The 22,370-nt window shown below is 46.5% G+C and overlaps 3 protein-coding genes across 3 annotated transcripts; 1 reads left to right on the top strand and 2 right to left on the bottom strand.

The window, feature by feature from the left end:
* Positions 1-275: 275 nt before the first annotated feature.
* LOC127344594 (uncharacterized) lies at positions 276-1,637 on the bottom strand. Its single transcript, XM_051370902.2, has one exon. The coding sequence runs from the start codon at positions 1,556-1,558 to the stop codon at positions 632-634; it is 927 nt and encodes a 308-aa protein (XP_051226862.1). The 5' UTR covers positions 1,559-1,637; the 3' UTR covers positions 276-631.
* Positions 1,638-4,677: 3,040 nt separating this feature from the next.
* LOC127338711 (uncharacterized) lies at positions 4,678-6,069 on the top strand. The gene is made up of 2 exons (XM_051364722.2): positions 4,678-5,470; positions 5,546-6,069. Exons 1-2 carry the CDS (start codon positions 5,252-5,254, stop codon positions 5,924-5,926), a joined length of 600 nt encoding a protein of 199 aa, XP_051220682.1. The 5' UTR covers positions 4,678-5,251; the 3' UTR covers positions 5,927-6,069.
* A 5,708-nt stretch (positions 6,070-11,777) lies between these two features.
* LOC127344593 (GTP-binding protein At2g22870) lies at positions 11,778-20,121 on the bottom strand. Its single transcript, XM_051370901.2, has 4 exons — positions 19,447-20,121; positions 18,545-18,614; positions 17,519-17,681; positions 11,778-12,338 (listed from the first exon to the last, which is right to left on the bottom strand). Exons 1-4 carry the CDS (start codon positions 20,003-20,005, stop codon positions 12,120-12,122), a joined length of 1,011 nt encoding a protein of 336 aa, XP_051226861.1. The 5' UTR covers positions 20,006-20,121; the 3' UTR covers positions 11,778-12,119.
* Positions 20,122-22,370: the final 2,249 nt, after the last annotated feature.

Here is a 22,370-nt window from a genome sequence, read left to right as displayed (position 1 = left end):
CGCCACGCAACCCACGAATACCGATTTGAGGCGGGTTGTTTTTCAGACCCATGTAAAAATATTCAAAGTCACCTCATTTTATGTGATCTTATCGATGGGAGAAACTGAACAGAAACTATAAAGAAGGAGATATTCTAACATCCACAAGCTAAGGTACAGACGTACAGTACCATACTACAGAGTACGGAAGTCACGAAGGAATGAAGTATAAGGGGACAATCTTAGTATGAGAGGGGTAGAATTAGCTAAAATCACATAAATAAGGAAGTCTAGTGTTGACTGTTCATAGAGTATTACTTTTTTTCTTATTAACACGAAAGATAAGTGTTAGGCATTGCTAATTCATAAATATACAATCACATATTTACACGAAACACAGGTAAAATCGTAGAAATCCTAAAAGTTAACAACCAGAAACTAAGGTAGTACAGTACACTACCAATACCACTGACAGATACTACTACGGAGCGCGGAACTCCAAATTAAGCACAAGTTAGCGACCTTGGCCGGGATTCAGCGATGACAGAGACAATGCACGTAAGTCGGACAATGTCCCACTCGATATTGCGCCATCAGTCTCGCTCGATCGAAAGTGTTAATTCTATCAACATCACAGCCGATTGAATAGAGTTCACGGGCAGAGCGTCTCCCGCACGTCGGCGAAGGCGGCGAGGATGGCCGGGTAGTGCCGCGGCGAGTTGAGCACGAGGTACGTCTCCAGGAGCCCCTCCGCGTCCTGCTCCTCGCCCTGGATGCCGTGTCCGCCCTCGGGCCACCCGGCGATCATCTCCTCCATGGACCTGCGGAAGTCCTCGTACGGGTCCGCGGAGCGCTTGACGACCGCGAACCCGCCGTCGGACGCCGTGGACCCGCGGGGCAGCTCGAAGCTGTAGCGGCAGCTCTGCGACGCTCCACGGCGCGCGCTGGAGGCAGGCGCGCGGCACGGCGGGCCGGACACGGAGGCGCGCGCTCTGGTGGTGGTCTTGTTGCGCGGGCAGTTGTAGAAGTCGGAGGAGTCGGAGGAGAAGCTCCGGGAGGAGAAGAGGTTCCGCGAGGATTGCTCGTCGTACTCGTCGTCGGATGAGGAGCTGCTCATCAGGAGCCTGCTGCGGGAGGAGTGCGTGGAGAGGCGGCGGGTGGTGGTGCCGGCCCGGTCCTTGGTCCACTTTGGCAGCGGTGGCAGGGGCGCGACGGGGAAGGGGGAGGAGGGCGGGCACTGGCGGCCCTCCCACTCGCTGGTCTCCATGTTCTTGGCGTCGAGCGGCGCGAGGAGGGACGGGTCGGCGGCGTCGACGGAGCGGCGGCCGGCGCAGTCGATGGTGATGCGGATCAGCGGGACGGCGCGCCGCGCCGAGACGGAGAGGCGGCGGTCGTGCTGCCCGCCGACCTTCTTGCCGTTGCCTCCCGCTCCTACGCGTGCGTAGGAGGGCAATGCCAGCGGCGGCGGCGCGGCCGCATCGTCGCGGCGCTTCCTGCCGCCCGAGCGGCGGGAGAAGACGGAGAGGATGGCCGCCAGGCGGTGCTTGAGCTTCTTGCGGCCGTTGCCGGCGCCGTCCATGGCTGTGCTGGTGTGTTCGTGCGTGCGTGCGTGGATAGGTAGAGCGCGCGCGAGGTGCGGGATGCGCGGGGGCGGGAGAGCGATGTAGTGGAGTTGTAGTTGGCCTGCTATCGCATTCGCGCCGGGATAATGCGGCCTCGCGCGCTGGGGTGCCTTTTAACCGCGCCGTGTGCCGCCCTAGTTGCTCGCTCGATGGGAAGAGAACCGCCAAGGCCAAGGTGGGGGACACAGTCGTGGGGAACGTAGTGGGGAAATGGCCCGAGGCGGCGCGCGGTTGGTTACGCACGATGCTGCGCTATCCCGCGCAGGCTGGCTGCGTCTTGGATCCCCATGTTTACCCGCCGCCGATCTCCTGGATTTAGCTTACTGACAAGATTGGCCTGCCTAATGGCCCTCGCCGCCGTCGTCTTGCGTTTGCCCGTGTGCCGCATCGCGAAATGGCTCGTGAGCACCGCACGGGAACGGACCGACCGCCCTGCAAAATCGATCTTCTCTTGTAACTGGTCCTCAAAAACCTGGTGCTGGGCACGCTGCAGTTTCAGTTGCAGTACAGTTTCAGTACACAGATTATTTAGTACAGTACGTAGTAGTAGAGTAAGAGCATCTCAAACGGCCCAATTATGGTCATAGTGAACAAATATTCCTTCCGTCTCATCAAAGTTGTGTGAGATACATGCATTGGCTATGCATGGAAAATAAAATAACACAGCTCATAGTGAACAAATGAAATGAGATGAGATTGACTACTCCTCATTCTCTTCATACTCTGCCAATGCCCATATGTGATCAATCGAATCCATCTACAGAGGAAATGTAGCTGCAAGAGACTTCAATGTTCATATGCAGAAAATCCTCCCATGTTTCTGTCCCGGTCTGTGGCTCAACAAAGTCACTCTGAAATTCCCATCTATGGCCAACAATTGTGTTGTGCATGATCACACATTAGGTCATCACCTCATGCATAGTCTTCAAAAACCATGTTTTAGCTAGGTGACGAACAACAGCCCACTGAGATTGGAGCAAACCAAATGGCAATTGCCCACTCCACATCTTTCCTGCAAGTCTTTTCCCTCTCGGTGAACCTCTTGCCATTCCTCTGTATCAGGTTTGCGGACTGTCTTCATAAGTGTAGCATAGTCAGGATAGATGTCATCAACAAGATAGTATGGCATGTCGTATGCATTGCCATTGATCTTATAGTTCGCCACAGGAGCGGTGCCTTTTAGAAGTCGGGCGGATACCGGAGAGCGGTGGGGCACATTAACATTATTGTGGGAACCGGCCATGCCAAAGAAAGACTGGAAAATCTACAAATCATGCAATGTCACTGCCTCAAGAATGATAGTGCATCCCTCGCGGTTGCACTGACTCTGCCATGCAAATGGACAGTTCTTCCACTCTCAGTGCATAAAATCGATGCTACTGATCACCCCCCGGGATCCCTCTTGCCTCGTTGATCCACAACAACCGTGATGTGTCCTCAACCGTTGGCTCTCTCGAGTAAAGTTTGTCAAACACCGCAATCACGGCTCGACAAAACTTGTACATGGATTAAGGTAGGTGCTTTCACTCATTCATAGGTACACGTCGAATATATCACCAGACTGTACGAAAGCCACAACTAGTTGCGAAACACTTCTGGTAAGAGGTGAAGCCTACCTTACAAGTGGCATCAGGCCTACATCGGAAGTAAAGATCGTAGTCTCTGACACCCCGTAAAATTATCAAGAACAGGTCTCTTGACATCCGATAGCAGAGCCAGAACATGACTTCCTTGTAGACCGGATCGGTGAGATAGGAGCAGTCTTTATGCAGTCGGTTGTGGCCACCCACTCGGTTACATTTCACGTTGGCCGAGCAGCCCCTTGTCAAGCCCCAGTACACCGGCATCTATCTGGCATTGTGCTCGTGGATGAGGGAGGCCGCGACAACCATGACATGTGACGTCTCATCGTACGGGGTGTCCACGACTTCTCTACGGAGCATCACGAGCGACTCTCTGAGGTCCATCTATAGGACAAAAACAATGGATAAATAGCTAGCATAGTTGGCGTAAATGGTACTTAATTGACCGAACAGTTCTTCTGTGCCACGCAATCGACCGAACATATCATGTGTGTCAAGGCCGGTGTGGGGCTCCGAGCAGATGGGCGACCAACAAGGATGCGAGCGATGCGGGCAAGGGCTCTCTCCTATCTCGGCACCTAGCGTGGACTCCTGTGAGTCGTGCCCAAACAGAGCTTGGCTACTACGGCGAGGGGGTGGTGTCGTCGCCCTAGGGCTACAAAGAAGGGGAGGGGCGGCGGTCTGCTGGATTTCGTTGTCCCTAGCAAGCGAAGCATGGTAGGTCACGCGAGCTGACCGCGTCGTATCACGCGCTGATGCATTCGTGGCCCTAATTTTAGCCAGGAATATGTCTCTACGGACAGCCCGATCAATTTGTATCGAACCGTTGGGCTGGAGGCAGACCAAAATTTTAACTGTGCAGATGCAAGGACGCAAACGATCAATTTACTTCCCTTGAAATTGGGCCACCGAAGATACCCAAAGAAAGGTAAACGGTTTTTTTGGAACATGGGTACTGCGAAACCCGATTAAACTTAATCCAGTAGTTTTTTTTTTGAAACACAAATATATATTAAGCTAGCAAGCCGCTTCATTAAAACTTTTCAGTCCCCTTCAGCATCATGGTAAGAAAAAGAGTGCGTCTAAAACTTGTTGCTGATATCAAGATTCGATTACATCATTGCTCAAAAGAGCTACATCATTAAGAGCATCTACAAAAACATGACTAGGCGGATCACCATCCCACTGAATAACTCGATCTGGCATGAAAATACTGGAAAGTCCAGTAGTAAGTTATGTAGTTGTCCGACTCCTAAGCTACATGAAAATACTGTGCGGGTGAGTCTCCTACTATTTATCTAAAATTTGTTATTTTTTCCTAAGCTATATACTTTCAAATTTGAGTATGAAAAATGGCACGAGCACATACATACATGCGTCCTCTACGCGAAAAAAATAGGAATTTTTAAAGCTCTAAAAACGCGATTTTTTTGCCGCTACAGTACCACGGGTTCCGAATTTCCGAGACCTAGGTATCACTGGCGAATTTTTTTTAAATAATACGAATTTTTTATTTAATTCTAGGAATAGCGCGCGATTTGAAAAAAATCCGAAACTGTGACCTGGTCGGTCAGCTACTGACCGATCGGTCAGTAGCCGGCCGATTGAGAGTCGGCTGCCCTGTACTCTGACAGCCAAAAAGTAATTGGTCGATAGCTGACCAATTGGTCAGCTACAGACCATTTGGCCAGCTACCGACCGATCGGCTGGCTGTAGCCCCACCCCCTGCATGGATTTAGTTTAGGTTTATTACTAGGGATATCTGCTGGCACTTCTCCCCATTATTTTCCCGCCATATCTTCTTCCGCTCCCGTTCACACCGCCGTATTTCCCTCTCACCCTTTGCCGCCACCCTTCCCGCCACTTCTTCCCGCCAACATCTCCCGCCAAATTTATCCCGCCATTTCTTCCCGCCACCATCTCCCGCCAAATTTATCCCGCCACCATCTCCCGCTATATTTTCCCGCCACGCTCTCGGATTTTTCCCTATAAAAGCAGGCATCGACACTCATCGCTGCACAAGTGTTTCTATCTCTCTTTTTTTCGGTTTGCTCACCCTTAGCCATCATGAGTGTGCCGTGCTCTGACCAGGAGTTTAGGCCGGTGAAGGCGAAGGCTGCAAGTTTGCCCCTGGGTGTGACTGCGGAGCGGTGTTGGTGCGGCCGTCTTGCTAAGGTTAAGCAGGTGGAGGATTTCTCCGACTGGTTCGGCATGAAATTTTTCATGTGTGCGAGCTATGAGCATGATCCACCCCGTAGTTCAGCTTCGTCGTCCACCAGGCCGCCGGTATGTTTGGACATAATTTTATGTTGACATTAATTTATTTATGAATGTGATTTAATGTTATTGTTTGTGTTGCAGTCTCCCCCGCCCCTATGCAAATGGTTTCACTGGATAGACACGGAGCAGCCGGATTGGGCGCGTCAGGAGGTTGAGGAGAAACACCGGCGTGCGTGGGCAACGTTCTTTGAGGAGGAGCGTTGGGAAAAGGTTCGTGCTAATGAAAAAGCAGAGCGAGAGAGGCAGATACAGAAACTTAGGGCGGAACAAGCTCGTAATCGCGAGGTGAATCAGAAGAGGATGGATGATGAGGCTGCACGTAGGTTTGCAGAGGAAGAGGTGCGCAGGGAGGCTCGTGAAGCAGAAAGGAAGAGACTAAGGGAAAGAGCTGCTGAGGCGCAAGCGGCAGAAGAACGCGGCGACAAGTCTGGAAAATGGCCACGGTGGACGCAGGGAAAGTAGTGTGATGTGTCGTACTAGCTATGTATCTTAATTTCAGTTTTAGTTTGTCATTGTATCTTAAATTCCGTTGTAGTGATAAGGCGTATTTTAATTACAGCTTCAATGTATCTTTATTTCAGTTTTAATATTAATGTGAAATGAATTTGCCGCAAAATTGTTTTGTCCGAAATTTTGGCTCAAGTGTTACCCGCTGAAATTTGCCGCCCAATTTTTCGCGCCCAATTTTCGAGCCATTTATTGCCGCCCAATTTTTCGCGCCCAATTTTCCCGCCATTTATTCCCGCCGAAATCTGCCGCCACTTTTTCCCGCCCAATTTTCCCGCTCAATCTTCCCGCCGAAAGTCATCTCTTGTAGCCTATAAAAACCCCCCACCGTTTCCTTGTGTTTCAGTGTATTCTGTGAAGAAGATGGATCCCCCATATAAGAATCCCCCCCATCTTTTCAACGAATCCATGGCCGGGCCTCTTCTAGCCGAGGCCCGCAAAGTGATGACGGAGAGTAAGGTAGACACATTCGAGGAGTTCATCAGTAGCGACGCCTTGCTGCGTAAGGTGGGTAGGGAGTTTGAGAAATATTCTTATGGGTGGCCAGTGAAGAAGATGCCTGCTCGCAGCCCACGGGAGATAAGGTGTGAGCTTATCAGGTTGAATGAGAAGTGGAAGTCACTAACTTGGAAGAATGAACGAGATAGGGAAAGAGATTACAACTTTCCATGGCTGTGGACGGTTGAGAGTGAGGACGACGATGATGTAGAAGTCCAGCCCACTTCAACCTACAAATTCATATAAGAATCCAATGAGTATGTGTGAGTACTTCAAATTAAATATATCAAATATAATCCCATATACCTCTGAACCCAACCGGGGTGTATCTGCCAATTCTGATTAGCTCCGCGTGTCACCAGTGTGGGAAGGCTATTAGGACTTGCCTCTAGCTTCGCCGCACGGTGCGCCTTCTCAACATCCCTACTGAGCAACGATCTTCCTGCCATTTCTGTAAACAACAAAACATATTTGCAAAATTCACATGACATAATACGAATATATATTTAAGTAACATACAGGACCACAATAAAATTGCAAAGTAGTTCCATACTTATTACAAATTCATTGTTCACTACATAAATTACAGTAACATAGTTTCACATTTGAGATTGCAAAGTAGTTCCATACTTATTACAAGTTCGTTGTTCAGTACATAAAATTGCAAATAAGTTTCGAAGTAGCGTTCGCCGCCTAGTTTCTTCCCCTCCCGCGACGTGCCCTTGTGCCTCGCTGCCCCCTTCCTGCTGGGCCAGTGCCGAAGGTTGTACAATTACTGTCCCAATGGCCAAATTGATTGCATAGGAAACATTGTCGCGTTGGCCCTCCAGCTTCAGATTCATCCATATCATTCCGGATGCGCTGCGATGGTCGTCTACCGATGGCTGTCCTCAGTAGCGTTGGGTTTGGGATATATAGCCTTTCACCAGGGTTTACGGAGTTGAAATTTCCCATTGACCGAAATCCTTCCAGCTCACCGGTCCAGGTGTTGAGCACGGCCTCCTTAAGATAATACGGAGAGACGAACGAGATTTCCGACATCCCCAGGACACCACAAACAGCTAACACATGTGAGCAAGGAAGATGAAGCAACTTTGGTTTGTTGCATGTGCACTCGCAAGTTGGCCTTTCTTCATTGCCAATTTTCACATCATGCGTTCGCTGCGGATTCCCACACCCGAACCTATCTGTAGGTAAGCGTACTTCGAACCTTCTTTCCACATTACCAATTTGAACAACAGGGAGATGCTTAGCTTTCTCCTTCTTCTTATGCATGTACTCCATAATCTTCGAACTATATGGAGTGGCTGGTTTGTTCAGCATGTGCATCCGAGCCTTCTCACGTCTCTCTCTGTAATATTTAACTGTGCCCATGAAAATACCCTCTACTATAGCTGTAAGTGGCAAAGCTCTATTGCCTCTCAGCACAAAGTTATACGACTCTGCGAGGTTGGTTGTCATGACGCCGTATCTAGCTCCATGTGTATCGTGCAACAAAGACCACCTCTCCGTAGGCTCATGCTCTATCCACTGCTCAAAGTTTTTAATCTGCCTTCCCTGCCTTCTCCTTGTTCCGGGCGGGTCAAATCCGGGCAAGTCGCACAGACCTTGGGGTGCCTCATCAACTGGTGCTTCTACCGCTGTTGTTCCTGCTGCAACGGCCTGCATATGTGCTGCTATGTTTGCATCTCGAGCTGCTTTCCTCTCCACAACTTGTTTCTTCGTCAACTCCTGCAGTTTGCTACGCAAAAAATTATACTTCCACTGCTGGTTCTGGATGCACAGCCTCTTGAAGACATTCATAAGGTCCTTTTTCCTGAACTGTGTGTAAAAATTGGCCCCCAGGTGGCGCATGCACCAACGGCTCTCAATGTCAATCCATGGAGTTTCTTGCCCAGGCTCTTTCAGTGTCTTAATAGCTTTCAGTATACCTGCATGCCTGTCATGAAGGATGCAAACATTCGGCTTGTCCTTTACAATTGAAATCTTCAACTGCCTGAAAAACCATAACCAGCTTTCGGTGTTCTCACTCTCCACGAAAGCAAAAGCGAGTGGCACGATTTGATTGTTTCCGTCCATTCCAATGGCGGTCAAGATTTGACCCTTGTACTGACCGGTCAGAAACGTGCCGTCGACACATAACACGGGTCGACGATTAATACGAATGATTCGATGCATACACCGAACGAGAAATAGACTCTGTGCAGAACCCTGTAAGATGGGAACTCCGGCAAAAACATGTCCTGGATGTTCACATATGTTCCTGGATTCCTCGCCTGCAGTGTCTGCAGCATACGAACAACAGCGTCGTATGCGTCTCGAAACGAACCAAACCTCATCTCCATCGCCCTCTGCTTAGCCCTCCAAGCCTTGCCATAAGAAATGGTGTAAAAATGATGCTTCTTAACATTCTTCTGTATGGCGTTTACTCTCATGGCTTGCCCTTCCACTATTTCAGTGTACAGCAGCCGGGCTATGAGATTAGACGACAGGTTGCAATGATCATTGAGGATACTTACAAGCTCACAACTGTGCGGCACAAAGTCGCTCACACGCCATATTGTGTCATACTTAGGAACATACCCATGCACCCTTCCGGGACAATTGATGTCCACACATTCCATCGTCAGGTATTTTCCAGATGACACGGTTGTTCTCAGCTCCCTCTGGCTCGCCATTGCCCACTTAATTATTGCATCCTGCATATGTCGCTTCGATGGAAACATTGCCCCTACGGCGAGATTGTTCTGGTGATACTCCCAGTTAGAATCAAGGCCATCATTGATTGTCATTGCAGACGAAAAGTTGTGATTCCATCTACCAGGAATAGGCACCTCCTCCCCATCGTCAGACTCATCAGAATCATCATCATCAGTTTCACCTTCTGTATCTTCCTCTTCCATCTGATTCTGCCTGTATCCATTTTCTTCGTCACCATCAACCTCACCGTCTTCTCCTGTGTAACCATCACCCTGGCCACTATAAACATCTTCCGCATGGCTGCTCTGTTCAGGCTCGTAACCACCGCCTCCGCCGGGTGCTTGACTGCTCTGGCCTGCTTCGTAACCACCTCCTCCACTATAACCGCCTTCAGGAGGCGCTACCTCCTTCGCCACCGGAAGAACTAATGCCACAGGGTTAGTTCCTCTCCTTTCAGATCCTTTTAACCAGCTCACCCACTTAGAGGTATCATCTACAGGCCTCAAATACCACACAATGTTTGATACCGACTTAGTCCACAATGCATGCACACCCACTGTGTGCACTTCAGGATTAAGCCCGAAACATTCTGTCAACCAGTCCTTCACCTGCTCAATCGTCCATGTTCTAGGAGCAGTCATATTCATCTCTACAGATTTGAACTCACTCAGATTAACTCCCATTTCATCTGATCGGACACTGCCCATACCATAATAAAATACTATCTTCACTACATCTGTCATCTTTGCTCACCTAAAAAAATATTCCGTCTGCGTCAACTACTAATACTAGCCCACATAAATACACTAGCACTAAAACCAGCCTACATTAACCTACACAGTTAACACTAATATGGAAAGATTAGGGTTTACCCTTGTAGCGTGAGCAGCCTCTCCAACAGCAGCAGCACGAACAGCACGCAGCAGATCAGCACCACCACCAATCCACAGCAGCAGCTCAGCCCCTTACACCACCATCAACCTCCACCACTTCATCACCATTGCTGCTAAACAGCACCACCAAACGCCTCCAAACCCTAACCCATCTGTAGATCGGGCTTCCCTCAACTAATACCAGCAAAATGGTGAAGTTTTATTGGCTAAATCACTGGGGATCTGCGAAAAACGGAGTTTTTTGAGCTCTTCTCGTGTGCAGCCGACGAAGAGCGAGAGGAAGAAGAAAAGAGGAAGGACGACGAAAGTGAACAGCGCCGGGGAGCGTGTGCGGGCCGCGGCTGAAGATGCCATGCAGGGTCGGGCCCCAGCCGGCCGATCGGCCAGCTGCCGACCGATCGGTCAGCTGCCGACCGACAGGGCCCTGTCCCTGACGCCCACCTGCCGCCCGCCTGCAATCGGTCGATAGTCGGCCGATCGGCCCGCAGCTGTCCGATCGGTCGGCTGCTGACCGACCGGGTCACACTTTTCAATTTTTTTGAAATCGCGCGCTATTCCTGGAATTAAATAAAAAATTCGTATTATTTAAAAAAAATTCGCGGTATCACTGTGTATTTTCGCAAAGGAAGGAGAGAACGAATGAGGTATTGATTTGTTGGCGATCTGGCATACATTCTCTGCGCGTCGAGCAGGCCTTCGCAAGGCTGCCCAGTTTTACTGCACAACAACAGGCCGGCCATGTCACGCAGATTTGACCGCGCCAAACTTTCTCTGCAGCAGCCTGTACACCACTGCTACAGTAGCGCCAGCAAGTACATAGTACAGGACTACAGGTACTAGTACTCCACTACTCGTTGTATACTTTTACGGTTGCAATCAGCAACGCGGAGCATTACGCGAACGACCGCGTACAGGCAGGCTGTACGCGCCGTTAAGACTTAAGACTACTCATAGTGGGAGTAACATAGCTAGTAACATTATACACTACAAGGCATTTTGGTGACATGGCATGACAATAAATGAAGAAAGAGAGTGAGGTGGTAACTAGCTATATTACCATAACATCACACTTCTCAAAATAAGATGAGTACAAATCTAATAAATATAACATGCATGATATCACATATAAGTAACTATCCACTATGGAGGTAGTAACATAGAGTAGTAACATGCACCATGTTACTACTCTATGTTACTCCCCACTATGACTAGTCTAATCCTTCTTAAATCCATGTCCGTCCGTGGCATTAAGTATGCGTTGTTTAGTGACAACTGCGACCACCAGCTGTGTGAACGCTGCTGAGCTGTTCTTCTGGCCTACAGGTATCTCTGCCTACACCTATCGCGTAGACGGCGCACAGCTTTTAACGATTTTGACCTTGCAAAGACAAACGAACCGGTGTTGGTGCTGCTAATACAAAACTAATGACAGATCAGCCTAACAAACCAGGCATGCTTGAGTATCAGGACCTCAGGAACTATGAGCGCACGTTACAGTGCAGCCAGCCTGCAATTATCTGACCAGGGTTCTGTGCCTCCAGGCAGCTCAATATTTTCTTAATTGACTCTTGGATGAAAAGGAACAACTGTATGATACAACCCAATAATGTTCACTTTCACTGCACTCTGTACACCACGGAAATGATTGACTAGTCAACAAGTGCATGTATCTCCTGCCATTTGTAGTATTATGCAGGGTACAAGGGAGCAACTAATAAACAAGAAATGTTAGATTCCCAATGATGGTTAGCTGACACATGAATTCTTTATTAATCTACAGATTGCACAATCTTATATATATTCAGAAAGTAACAAGGACAAAACGTTGAGATTGTACGGTTATACAGACATAGAAAAAAGAAACAGGGTTGTTGATTTCAGCGGCTTGTCTGTAGTCCCGGTTTGCTGATTGAGTAATCATGGACGAGGGCAATTGGGGCAATCCACAGCTCAAAAGGCGAAATTAGTTGATGAAGATCCTGATTGCAAAGGTGCCGCCGATGCATCAAAGCGTAACAGCTTTGCTGTTGCTTCGGTCCTATATATGTTATTCCATCTTAATGCTTGCGCCAATAGTTCCTGAGCTGAGACATGTGCAGGAGTATCTCGTCTCTGCCTTGGTTGGTCACGCTGCTCGTCATTATCCAGGGAGGTGCTGCCTCAAAGTATTCACGGATCAGGCTCTGGAAGGCTTCTACGTTTTCTTCTGGTCTCTTGCCGCCGTTTTTCTTCTTCTTGCGTTTGTCGCATTTCGTGAACACCAGTGTCATCGGGACCTGAAAAGATGAGCATCGAATTGGAACATAAGAACATTGGAATTGAACATGAAGTACGGTAGCTTTTTCTTTATCATAGGGGATTCCTCATTCACACCCAGCTTCATTAACAAAACTTGAACATTAATTAGGTATCAAATTTCTCACATGCCTCAAGCAGCAATAATGCATATCTGATGTAGTAGTAGTGATTGTATATACATTGCAAACAATGGACATCTATACATGATTAATCAGATTTAGACATCAATGCAACAAGAGAAGAAATAAATATGGTAGACGATAATGCATTCTTTGGATCTTGATTGTTATTACCCGCACAGAAGGGCAGTCCATTAATGTGTATGTCCGAAACAAGGAATACGTAAATGGATGTCCACAGGACATATGCAATGACTCAAACATAGGTCCTTGTCCAAAGAGGAGTGTTTTGCACTGAATTGCAACAAAACAAGAAAGAGGACGGTCCAAACTCGCAAAAGAGAAAATAATGGTTGTGGGGTGGGGAGGCACCAATAAAAGGACACAAGAGCTTAACGAACACTACTGATCGTTATTGACTGGGTAGGACAAGCTCAGGCCTTGTTGCAAAGAGTGGTAGTTGAGTGGGGACACTACAGTAGCAGTAATACACACAGAATGGAACGAGAATGCTAATTTCCCAAAGAGACAGGGCGACTCCGTAGTAGAAGGGTTCTACACAAGGAGCAACGTTGCAGCACTCGTGTGACTCATTTTGAGGTGGCCGAGCTAGCTTTCGGGACATCAAGCAGTACAACATGGCCTGGAGGACCCCCACCAAAAAAAAAAAGATTGCCTGGAGGCAGCCAGCCGAGTGTTGCTGTTAGCTAGAGAATTTTTTTTCCTGAACTTATAGGTTTAGACATGTCCCCTTCAAAAACAAGTCATCACTCTGTACGGATTACATATCTTTCATCTAAATGAAAAGGCAGCACTCCTGCCGGATCCTCGAAAAAAAAGAGTCTAACATGTTCATCACAAAATACAAAGATACTTGCTACTATGTTGTCAGACTTGAGTTTGCCAGCACTTTCACTTTGCAGTGACAAGTTTTAACTCCTGGAAACGAGATAGGGAGTCAGCAATCAAGCCGCAGTTGGCATATTTGTGACAGATATATAGACACTATCCAGAAACAAAAATAAAAGGCCATGTTATAAGCAACAAAGAGAGCACACTGCACATTATGAACAAGAAACTAATCAAAACCTTTTTTCGATTGTCATGTGTCACCTACTGCATGGCGCCCTGTGTATTTAGCTTTTAATATTACTCCACCTTGTAGTGTTTCACACATTTTTGGGTCATGGCTGCGGGGAGTACAGAAGTCGTTAAGACCACTTCTTGGTTGGAGCCATTGTTCAGGAAATCGTTAACTGGTAGCTGCTCGGTTGGCTGGCAAGTAGAGGATTAATAGGCTAATCGGCCAGTTAATCAGTTAATCGCGGATTTATCAGTTTATCGGCTACTCGGTGACCCTCCAAGCAGGGATAACTGGCCGATTTCCTGAATACTGTTGGAGCTGCTGCAGTTTTTTTTTTTTGGCTTATTTGGTTATGCAGAAATAATGTTGTCTTTGACAACAAGAAAGTTCAATCATGTATGCAGGTGTTACTATTATGTACCCATTGGTTGCCATTATGGGCGTTGTCACAGAAGGCACAGCACAGTGAGGCGATGGAGCTTGGTACCAAGAAGCTAAAGTAGATTACCAGGCAGTTTATGTCACAGTTTGGACAGTGTGCTGTCACGCTCTATTTTTGTTAGCTTATTATGTCTTTTTGATCTATCCATTTTTTCTGTTAGGCCACCGTTTTGACTTGTAATAAACAATGTAATAAGTTGGGCCGTATGCATCTATGATGCAGATGCCAGGGTAAATAAAAGCTTCCATTATCTTAAAAAATGCAAATCTACCAAATAACAAACATTTCATAGATATTATACTCAGAAACTTGGTAGGCCCCTGGTTTACGCCTGGTTTTCCCTAATTAACAGGACAACTCTATTTCTTCTAAGGAGAAAGGCAACGCTTCTGCCAGTTTCTCCAAAAAAAAACTTGTTAGGGGATTATAGATATTTCTCTACACAATGATGAATGGGTGGCCATATTTGGCATTTATCTGTATACACTAATTAACCGAAGTAGACTAAGAGCTCTTCACCTACTTGATGGAAACCTACTCTTGAAAGATTGAAAAGAAATTTGAAGGTCAACAATGAGAACATTTGTCACAAACATCCACTTAAAATCTGAAATGTTGGCAGCAATTTGAAATTGCAAATTCAACAGAACCCATTCAAACTAAGCAAACATAGAGATATTGCTTTCATGCTCCTTTTGTTGGGGCACTTGTCTGATATATTTACTTTCAACTGCATTAATGCACTCTGTTTTTCCAGGGTACTCTATGAAGCCATTTGATATTTTCATTTGTCACTCATTTCTGAACAAAATGATCAATAGTTTTACTTTGGGTTTCAATTCACTTCATCCAAAGATTTTATTCTGTTCACTCTCTACATTTATGTTCAGAAATTTTCTATACAACTTGGAGTAAAGTCTCCTGACCCTCGCTTCATGTTTCGCCATACACACTACAGTGACTAATTTCGTCAGATCATTATCTGCAGGTTTCAACTGTTCATTTGAACTACCTCACCTTCACGAGGTTTTTGCATGTCTAAAGAAGACTGATTTATTTATGTGCTGCATTTATTGTATCCACAGAAGGCATTACTTCATGTGCTAGTTTATTGGTGGCCTTCATCCAAAGATTTTTTTTTTCTATTCATCCTATCAACTTGGAGTAAACTCTCCTAACCCTTGCTTCATGTTTCACCATACACACTGCAGTGACTAATTTCGTCAGATCATTATCTGCAGGTTTCAACTGTGCATTTTAACTACCACACCTGCATGAGGTTTTTGCGTGTCTAAAGAAGACAGATTTATGCATGTGCCGCATTTATTGTATCCACAGAAGACATTACTTCATGTGCTGGTTTATCGGTAGCCTTCATACGAAGATTTATTCTATTCACTCTTTCAGAAATATCCTATATAACTTGGGAGTAAACTCTCCTAACCCTTGCTTCATGTTTAACCATATACAGTTATACACTACAGTGACTAATTTCGTTAGATCATTATCTGCAGGTTTCAACTGTTCATTTGAACTACCTCATCTTCATGAGGTTTTTGCGTGTCTAAAGACTGATTTGTGTACGTGCTGCATTTATCATATCCACAGAAGACACTACTTAGTTGATCCCTGGCCTTGTTAAAAGGCTTGATGCCATGTGCTCTTTTATAGTACATGATGTTTTCATATGGTGGCCTACACTCCATAGATAACTGATTTTCAAATTTTGATACTCCCTCCAATCCAAATTAATTGTCGCAGATTTAGGAAAAATGTTGCCTGAATTTTTCTAGGCTCACTGAACCTGCGACAACTAATATGGATCAGACGTAGTATCATTATATCACATAGGGTGAAGGACAAAGCAAGAATAAGGAAAGTATTCTTAGGATCACTTATCTATGGTGTTGCTGAAATCACAGGTTGAGGGCGAAGAAATAGAACAAAATGCTCAAATGAATTGGCCCAGGACAAGCACATCATAAGTATTGTATATTTCAAGTTGTAGTAGTTTAACCCAAAAGTAAAACCATTGACATATTAGCTAGAGAAATAGCAAAAGGCCAAAACAAACCCAGCTCAAACAGAGCACAGAACCCAGATCAAAAAACATGAACAAATGCTCCTGCATTTTCCTAGAATGGATGTGATTTGTTCTTGTGATACACCACGCCCCACATTAAGGACTGCCTCTTGGATGACCCTAGAACTCTATTCAAATTATTGTCAAGAAGAGGATGCCCAACCCAAGCTATGGCAGGCATAGTCGTGAGGTGCTGGGGAGCATGTGGCCCCCTCGGCTGTTGTGCCATAACGCAGGGAGAGGGTGCGGATTGGTCGGAGGGTAGCCTCCTTTTGCTCTGGTATATTAATTGATTGAAACTCCCTAGAACAAGCTATGTCCCATTATATAAGAGGACAGGACCCAGTCCGTACTGAATGTTGTGAAGTGTATATGTGGATTGCCTAGCCCTTTCCATCAGTTCGGACTTTTGGTTCAAGTGGCTAGTGCATGAAGCTTAACATGGTATCAGAGCCCCAGGTCTCGAGTTCAAATCCTGGCTTTCACAATTTATTCTAAAAATTATCTCTTCTCCCTCCTCTCCTCGCAGCCGCAGCCGCCGCCCGCCCCGGCACCCTGCCGTCCCGCGCCCGGCCGCCGCCGCTGCCTCTTTGCCTCTCTACACGTGTTGACTTGTCTTCTCTTCTCCCGTCACACGCGAGTGGGGATGTTGTGAAGTGTATATGTGGATTGCCTAGCCCTTTCCATCAGTTCGGACTTTTGGTTCAAGTGGCTAGTGCATGAAGCTTAACACTGAACAACTGGAAACAAGCACTCAATTAACACGGACTGCCAAGTTACCAACTAGGTGCATCTTTTATTCTGGCATGACTCCTGCCACTAATCTATCAGGTGCATCTCCTGATCAGACTGGAATTCGAACAGAAAAGATATCTGGTTACTTGAAGATCTACGTGGGGAAACTATTGATTGTTCGCCACTTTAAGTCTAATATAGCATTGTAATTCGTTTCATCGGAGAAGTAAAAGCAACGAGCGAGCAGGACATTGAGATCATAATTTGGAACAGGTAGGGGTCCAGTTTTATGTCATCTGCAAGATTTCAGTGGTGCATTCGTTAGGAGTGGATGGGTAAACAGATTGACTAATTTCATGTCAAACATGATCGACTCGCATGATCGGTAGTCCAATAGGAAAAAGGTGTAGACAGCTAAGAAAGACTTTACAATAGGTGCCTCCCTATTGTTTGCCCAAAAAAATAGTAAAGAAAATTGTTACGAATGTCTGTGCAGTCAATTGCTAGAATCATGAACGTATGTAAACATGACATACTAGCAAATTTTATCCTGCTTTTACACATTATTATTAATAAAACGATTTCTGTTGTTAAGATGAACTTGAATTACTCCTACTCCTAGCATTATGAAAGAAGAATTGAACGCATAGTTACTTGACATATGAAGATTTAATTGTTTGGGAAAGATGGCTTACCTTGTTTTGCCCAAGCCAACTAGCATAGTCAAGATCAATCTTCTTAGCAGGAATACTTGCATCTATAAGGAGAAAAACTGACACCAAATTATCCCTGCTGAGGAAGTAATTTCTAGTAAATTCATCCCAATCTTTGCGAGCTTCCTGCGGTGCTGAAGCATATCTGTTCGATAGAGGCTCTAGTTAAAACCAGAAGGCGGGGAATATTTCACAAAAACAATAAGCTTCAGAAAATTCAGTTGCGTTAGCTACTGTCATGAATCCATTCACCATTTGTGATACGTTCAAATAAGCACATGAAATTTTGGTTATTAACGTACATAAAGAAGGTTCAGAGAAACACACAAGACCAAGTGTTCTTTGGCATATATGAAACATCATTAAGTAACTCAAATTAATATAAATATTGGGGGTACACCGTACACATGTCACAGTCAATACTCATGGCGTGGACATAATTCTGAACTCCAAAATATCAACTAGATTTCGAAGTGATTGGCAACAATTCGGTCACCATAATCATGTTTCTTACAGAGTCTAGAACTCCAGGTTAAAGTACCCTGCTTTCACTAGAAGTGTAACCTTGATTTCATCAAATCATTTTCTCTTCCTGCAGATACTATCTATGCAGCATAGAATTTATGCAGTAACAAACTCTTTGATGGTAGGCAGAAATTAAAAAATAGGCATCCGATAAGGCTTTAACTAAAAGGAGGCTGACACTTCAAAAACGATAGCTAAATTTACTAAAGAGCTGAGTTAAGCTAGTCTATAAATTTCAATAATATGATATTTGCAAGTAGTGGGAAATTAACATGTAATGCTCCAGCTTTAATTCCCATGGATCCATAACATCAAAACTAATGCAGAAATGGTAATTAGAAAGAGATATCATTAAGTTCCATGGCAACCAAAAAGACATGAAGTTAAATGCCCAAACATTTTGAATATGTTCATCTACATGGTTAAGAATTTATTTAGAAATAAAAAAATGGAACGTAAAGTGGGTTAAGAGCAGTAATGTACCCATAACCAGGCAAATCAACAAGGTACCAGCTGTCATTTATTATAAAATGATTGATACACTGGGTCTTGCCTGCAATGATAAAAACAAAACAATACAAAAATTACTGAAATCAGAAAGAGTTGTATTCGTAAAAACTTCTACTGCAGCATATCTGGGAAGCATAAAGAGTAACAATAATCCTAACATATTTATAGAGAAAATATTGATGCTAGACCGCCAAATAACTCCATGTGATTTCAGTAACTTTATTGTTACAAAAAAACAGACAATTGTAGTTTCTTGCATGGTGTGATAGCTGTTAACAGTTGGGCAAAACAAACATGATATGGAACTCTAACAGCACAGTTTCATGGTCTTTTCGCCATTCCAGCCTCAGATTCCATTTGGACCAGCAATTAAGCTCTTAGAAGATAAACATGTGGCCAACGAAGCAAACCTCAAGACCACAGTACAATACCTTATGAAAGCGCAACACTAGTACACTACAACAATAAGGATGTACAGACAGATGACTCGACCATTTTTAAAAAAATCATGTAAAGGAAAGAGCAATCAACATTTCTATGTATGAATGGCACTGAACAGCCTAATTTAGGACCCAAAATCGTAATGTGCAGCTTTATTAGAGCTAAACACCAAAACCAGAGGCCAGAGTAAAGCCAAACACATCCCGTGAAAGGTACTACCACCTATGAACACAATTGGGCACTCAAATCCCAGAATAGCCCGATTCTACCAGATCCATAAGTACTGGCAAATCCAGTGATATCAACTAGGTAATCCCCTCCCCCAAAAGTGAGCAGAGGTCCTATCTTAGCCACTAAACCCTAAACCCGGATAGCATTACATTTGCAGCATATAATGAGGAAAAGGAAAAAAAAAACAATGAAGCGCGGCCTACCAGGCTTCTTGGAGGTGAGCGCGAGTTTCTTGCGGCGGACAAGCGAGTTGAGCAGCGACGACTTGCCGACGTTAGAGCGGCCGACGAGCGCGAACTCAGGCCGGCCATCCTTGGGGCAGTCATCGGGGCGCACGCTGCTCTTGACGAAATCCGCGTTAACCACCTGCGCGTCGCCTCGCGCGTACGTGCCGAGCACGATGTTGGAGCCCTTGAGGACCCGCGCGGTCACGCCCTCCTCGTCCCCCGGGGTCACCTTCGCCCCCGGCGGCAGGAAGAGCCGGTCGAGGGGGAGCTTTACCTGCACATCCCCCAGGGGCTCTTCGGCATCGAATTGGTTTTCGGGCTCTTCGGCAGCGAAGTCGTCTTCGGGCTCTTCGGCGTCGGAGTGGTCTACTACGGTTTGGGGGTCCGCGAGCTGGCAGAGCGCAGCGGAGCGAGGCATTAAGGGGCGGCGGGGTGGGAAGCGGGAGGGGCGGAGGAGGAGCTGTGAGGCGGGTCTGGAGGGGAGGGTGAGGGTGAGGGTGAGGAGGCGAGGGAGGATTCGATGGTACAGAAGCATAGCCGCCGCCGGCCGCCGGCGGTGAGGGGTTTGGGCTTTGGCGGCGGCGAGAAGTGTGCAGCTTGTTTGGGGACGCACGGAGCAGAGTGGAGCGGAAAAGCTCGGCGGAGTGGATTGGGTGGGACCGGAAGGAGGATGGTCTAAGCCGTCCGATGGTAATTTGAGTTCTCCGATTTTACTTTTTTTCAATGAAGCCCTTAAGTCACACTAGTCGTGTGGTATAATTTACATAAAGGACCTGACCAAACAAAACAATTTGATCTAGGTTCTTGGCTTTTACAGAACATGCCCTGAACAAAAAAGAAGAAAACACAGTCGGGTCCTCCATCACCCCGACGATCTTAAGCCTTGCCACTAGCACTAGGGACTTGGCCACTTGGTGCAATGGAGAGGATGTGCTCCACAACAAGTCCTTCATAGGCCCTTCGAGGGAGGTTGAAGACTACCTGACGCAACGCCAACGTCATGCCCTAGAGTTGCTTCCCGCTAGGTTTGTAGGCAAGCACGGGCCACCGAGGATGAACTCCAAGCAGTTGCAGTACCACAAAATATGCAGTCTTCTACGTCGCTAAAGACCAGCTAGTTTGCCTTTCTCCTCACCTCCACGGCCGTACAGAATGGGGAGCAGCAATAGTGAGCTCTAGCAGCATAGAAGAACACCAAACTTCTTATTGAAGAAGACCTCACCGGATTTTAGATCGCACCCAGCTTCCACATCAAAAGCTAGCCTTACTTTGAGCATCATTGACGACCAACTGGTGCCGCGGAGAAACACCAAATCGACCAACCGCAAGAAGAAAGGGACACGGCCTTATTGCAGGAGATGCCAACCTCCATCTTCCTCCCAAGTCGTAGCTCTCACCACTGAGCAGTGCTGCGAGGACGAAGAATCAAAGGGCACACTAGATCCTGCTTGTGGGACCTGACGACCGGCCTACTCCCAAACGTCACTAGGGGAAAACCTACACTAAAAAAACCAACAACTACTTCCGGCGCCCTTACTTTGCCGAGCGGGAGGCCTTCCTTGAATTGGCAATGGCGCTTGAGGAGATTGCGAGGGAGGCCACACCTAGAGGGAGGAGGCTATCATGGCGGGGGGAGAAGCGAGAGGCCACGGTGAGGAGGGAAACCATGTAGCGGAGGGAACCAAGCCCGCCGAATTAGTTCTCTCATTCGAGAAGGTACATTGGTCGTTGTGGCGCTCGCACGAGCCACCCTTGGTCCTGAAGTGGTCGCCGGCGGCCAGCACAACCACGCGCCCGTCGTCATCAAGCTCAAGAGAGACGGTAAGCTCGACTAGGGTCCCGACGACGACCCCTAGTATGGGGTTTAGTTAATTCAATTTAATTAGCGGTTGTGGTCGTAGACGTAGCCTTGCTGCCGCGGACAAGACCAGGCTTGACAAAGAGCGTCTCATTCTTGATCATGAGGATGGCTACATGATGACCTGGGGGCAAGAAGTCGGTGTTAGCCATGGGATGGAGGGCTAGGACGGGCTCAGCTTTTTCCTAGGCTTCGACGGACCTTGCCTCACAACGTCTTGTCAGGCGCCGCGTTTCTTGGTATCAATTTCTCGCTCCTTCGACATCAACTCTTTCTCGTCGGCATGGACAAGGCCTTGCCCTTACATCGGGAAGCGGTGGAGGTTGTGTGGGAGGTTGGGGCGTGGTCGATGGGGCGGTGGCTTCCTCCATTGTAGGCTAGGGTTTTGCAGTTGCGCCGACGATTTTCGTGAGGTGAGTGGCCCTGGGAGGACAAGAGGGAGACGCAGGCAGACGCAAGCGCGGTTAGCGCAGTTGCATTTGCATCCCAAATTTGGTCCAGAAATTGGTTGGTCCAAACGCATGGGTGTGTTTACGTCGAGCCACTCGGTTAAGTATTTTATGTCTTTTATAGACGCGGACCAAAACTGACAATTTCGATCCATTTGCGTCGTATTGCTAGAGATGCCTTAAAAATTGTTATACATGTTCAATGTTCTAGCTATGGGCCATTTGAACTAGTAGGAATGATTGTATTTTTGATGGCATGAGGGGAAATCTTTTCAGATGCAACAAAATGTTTACGTACGGGGAAGTGGGATTGGGTTATTCTCAACAGAAATCTTGCCTCTTTTAAGACCTACTAGGTGAAAATTTTCTCCTAACTTTATCTCTCTTTGAACTCCTTTATTTAAAAGCAATAAAATGTACAGCATAGCCCGTTTTTCCCGAAAAGATGTTTCTACAGTTCGACTTACCTAACAATACACTAGAACCAGTACTAAGATATTTATTTGATACGTTTTGTAGATATGTATCATCATATTAAGTAAATAAATACACAAACACACATACATACGCACAAATACACATGGTTACATTAT

This window comes from Lolium perenne, chromosome 3 (assembly GCF_019359855.2).
Source record: "Lolium perenne isolate Kyuss_39 chromosome 3, Kyuss_2.0, whole genome shotgun sequence".
NCBI classification, from domain to species: domain Eukaryota; kingdom Viridiplantae; phylum Streptophyta; class Magnoliopsida; order Poales; family Poaceae; genus Lolium; species Lolium perenne.
This window is presented reverse-complemented; position numbering and strand designations above follow the sequence as displayed.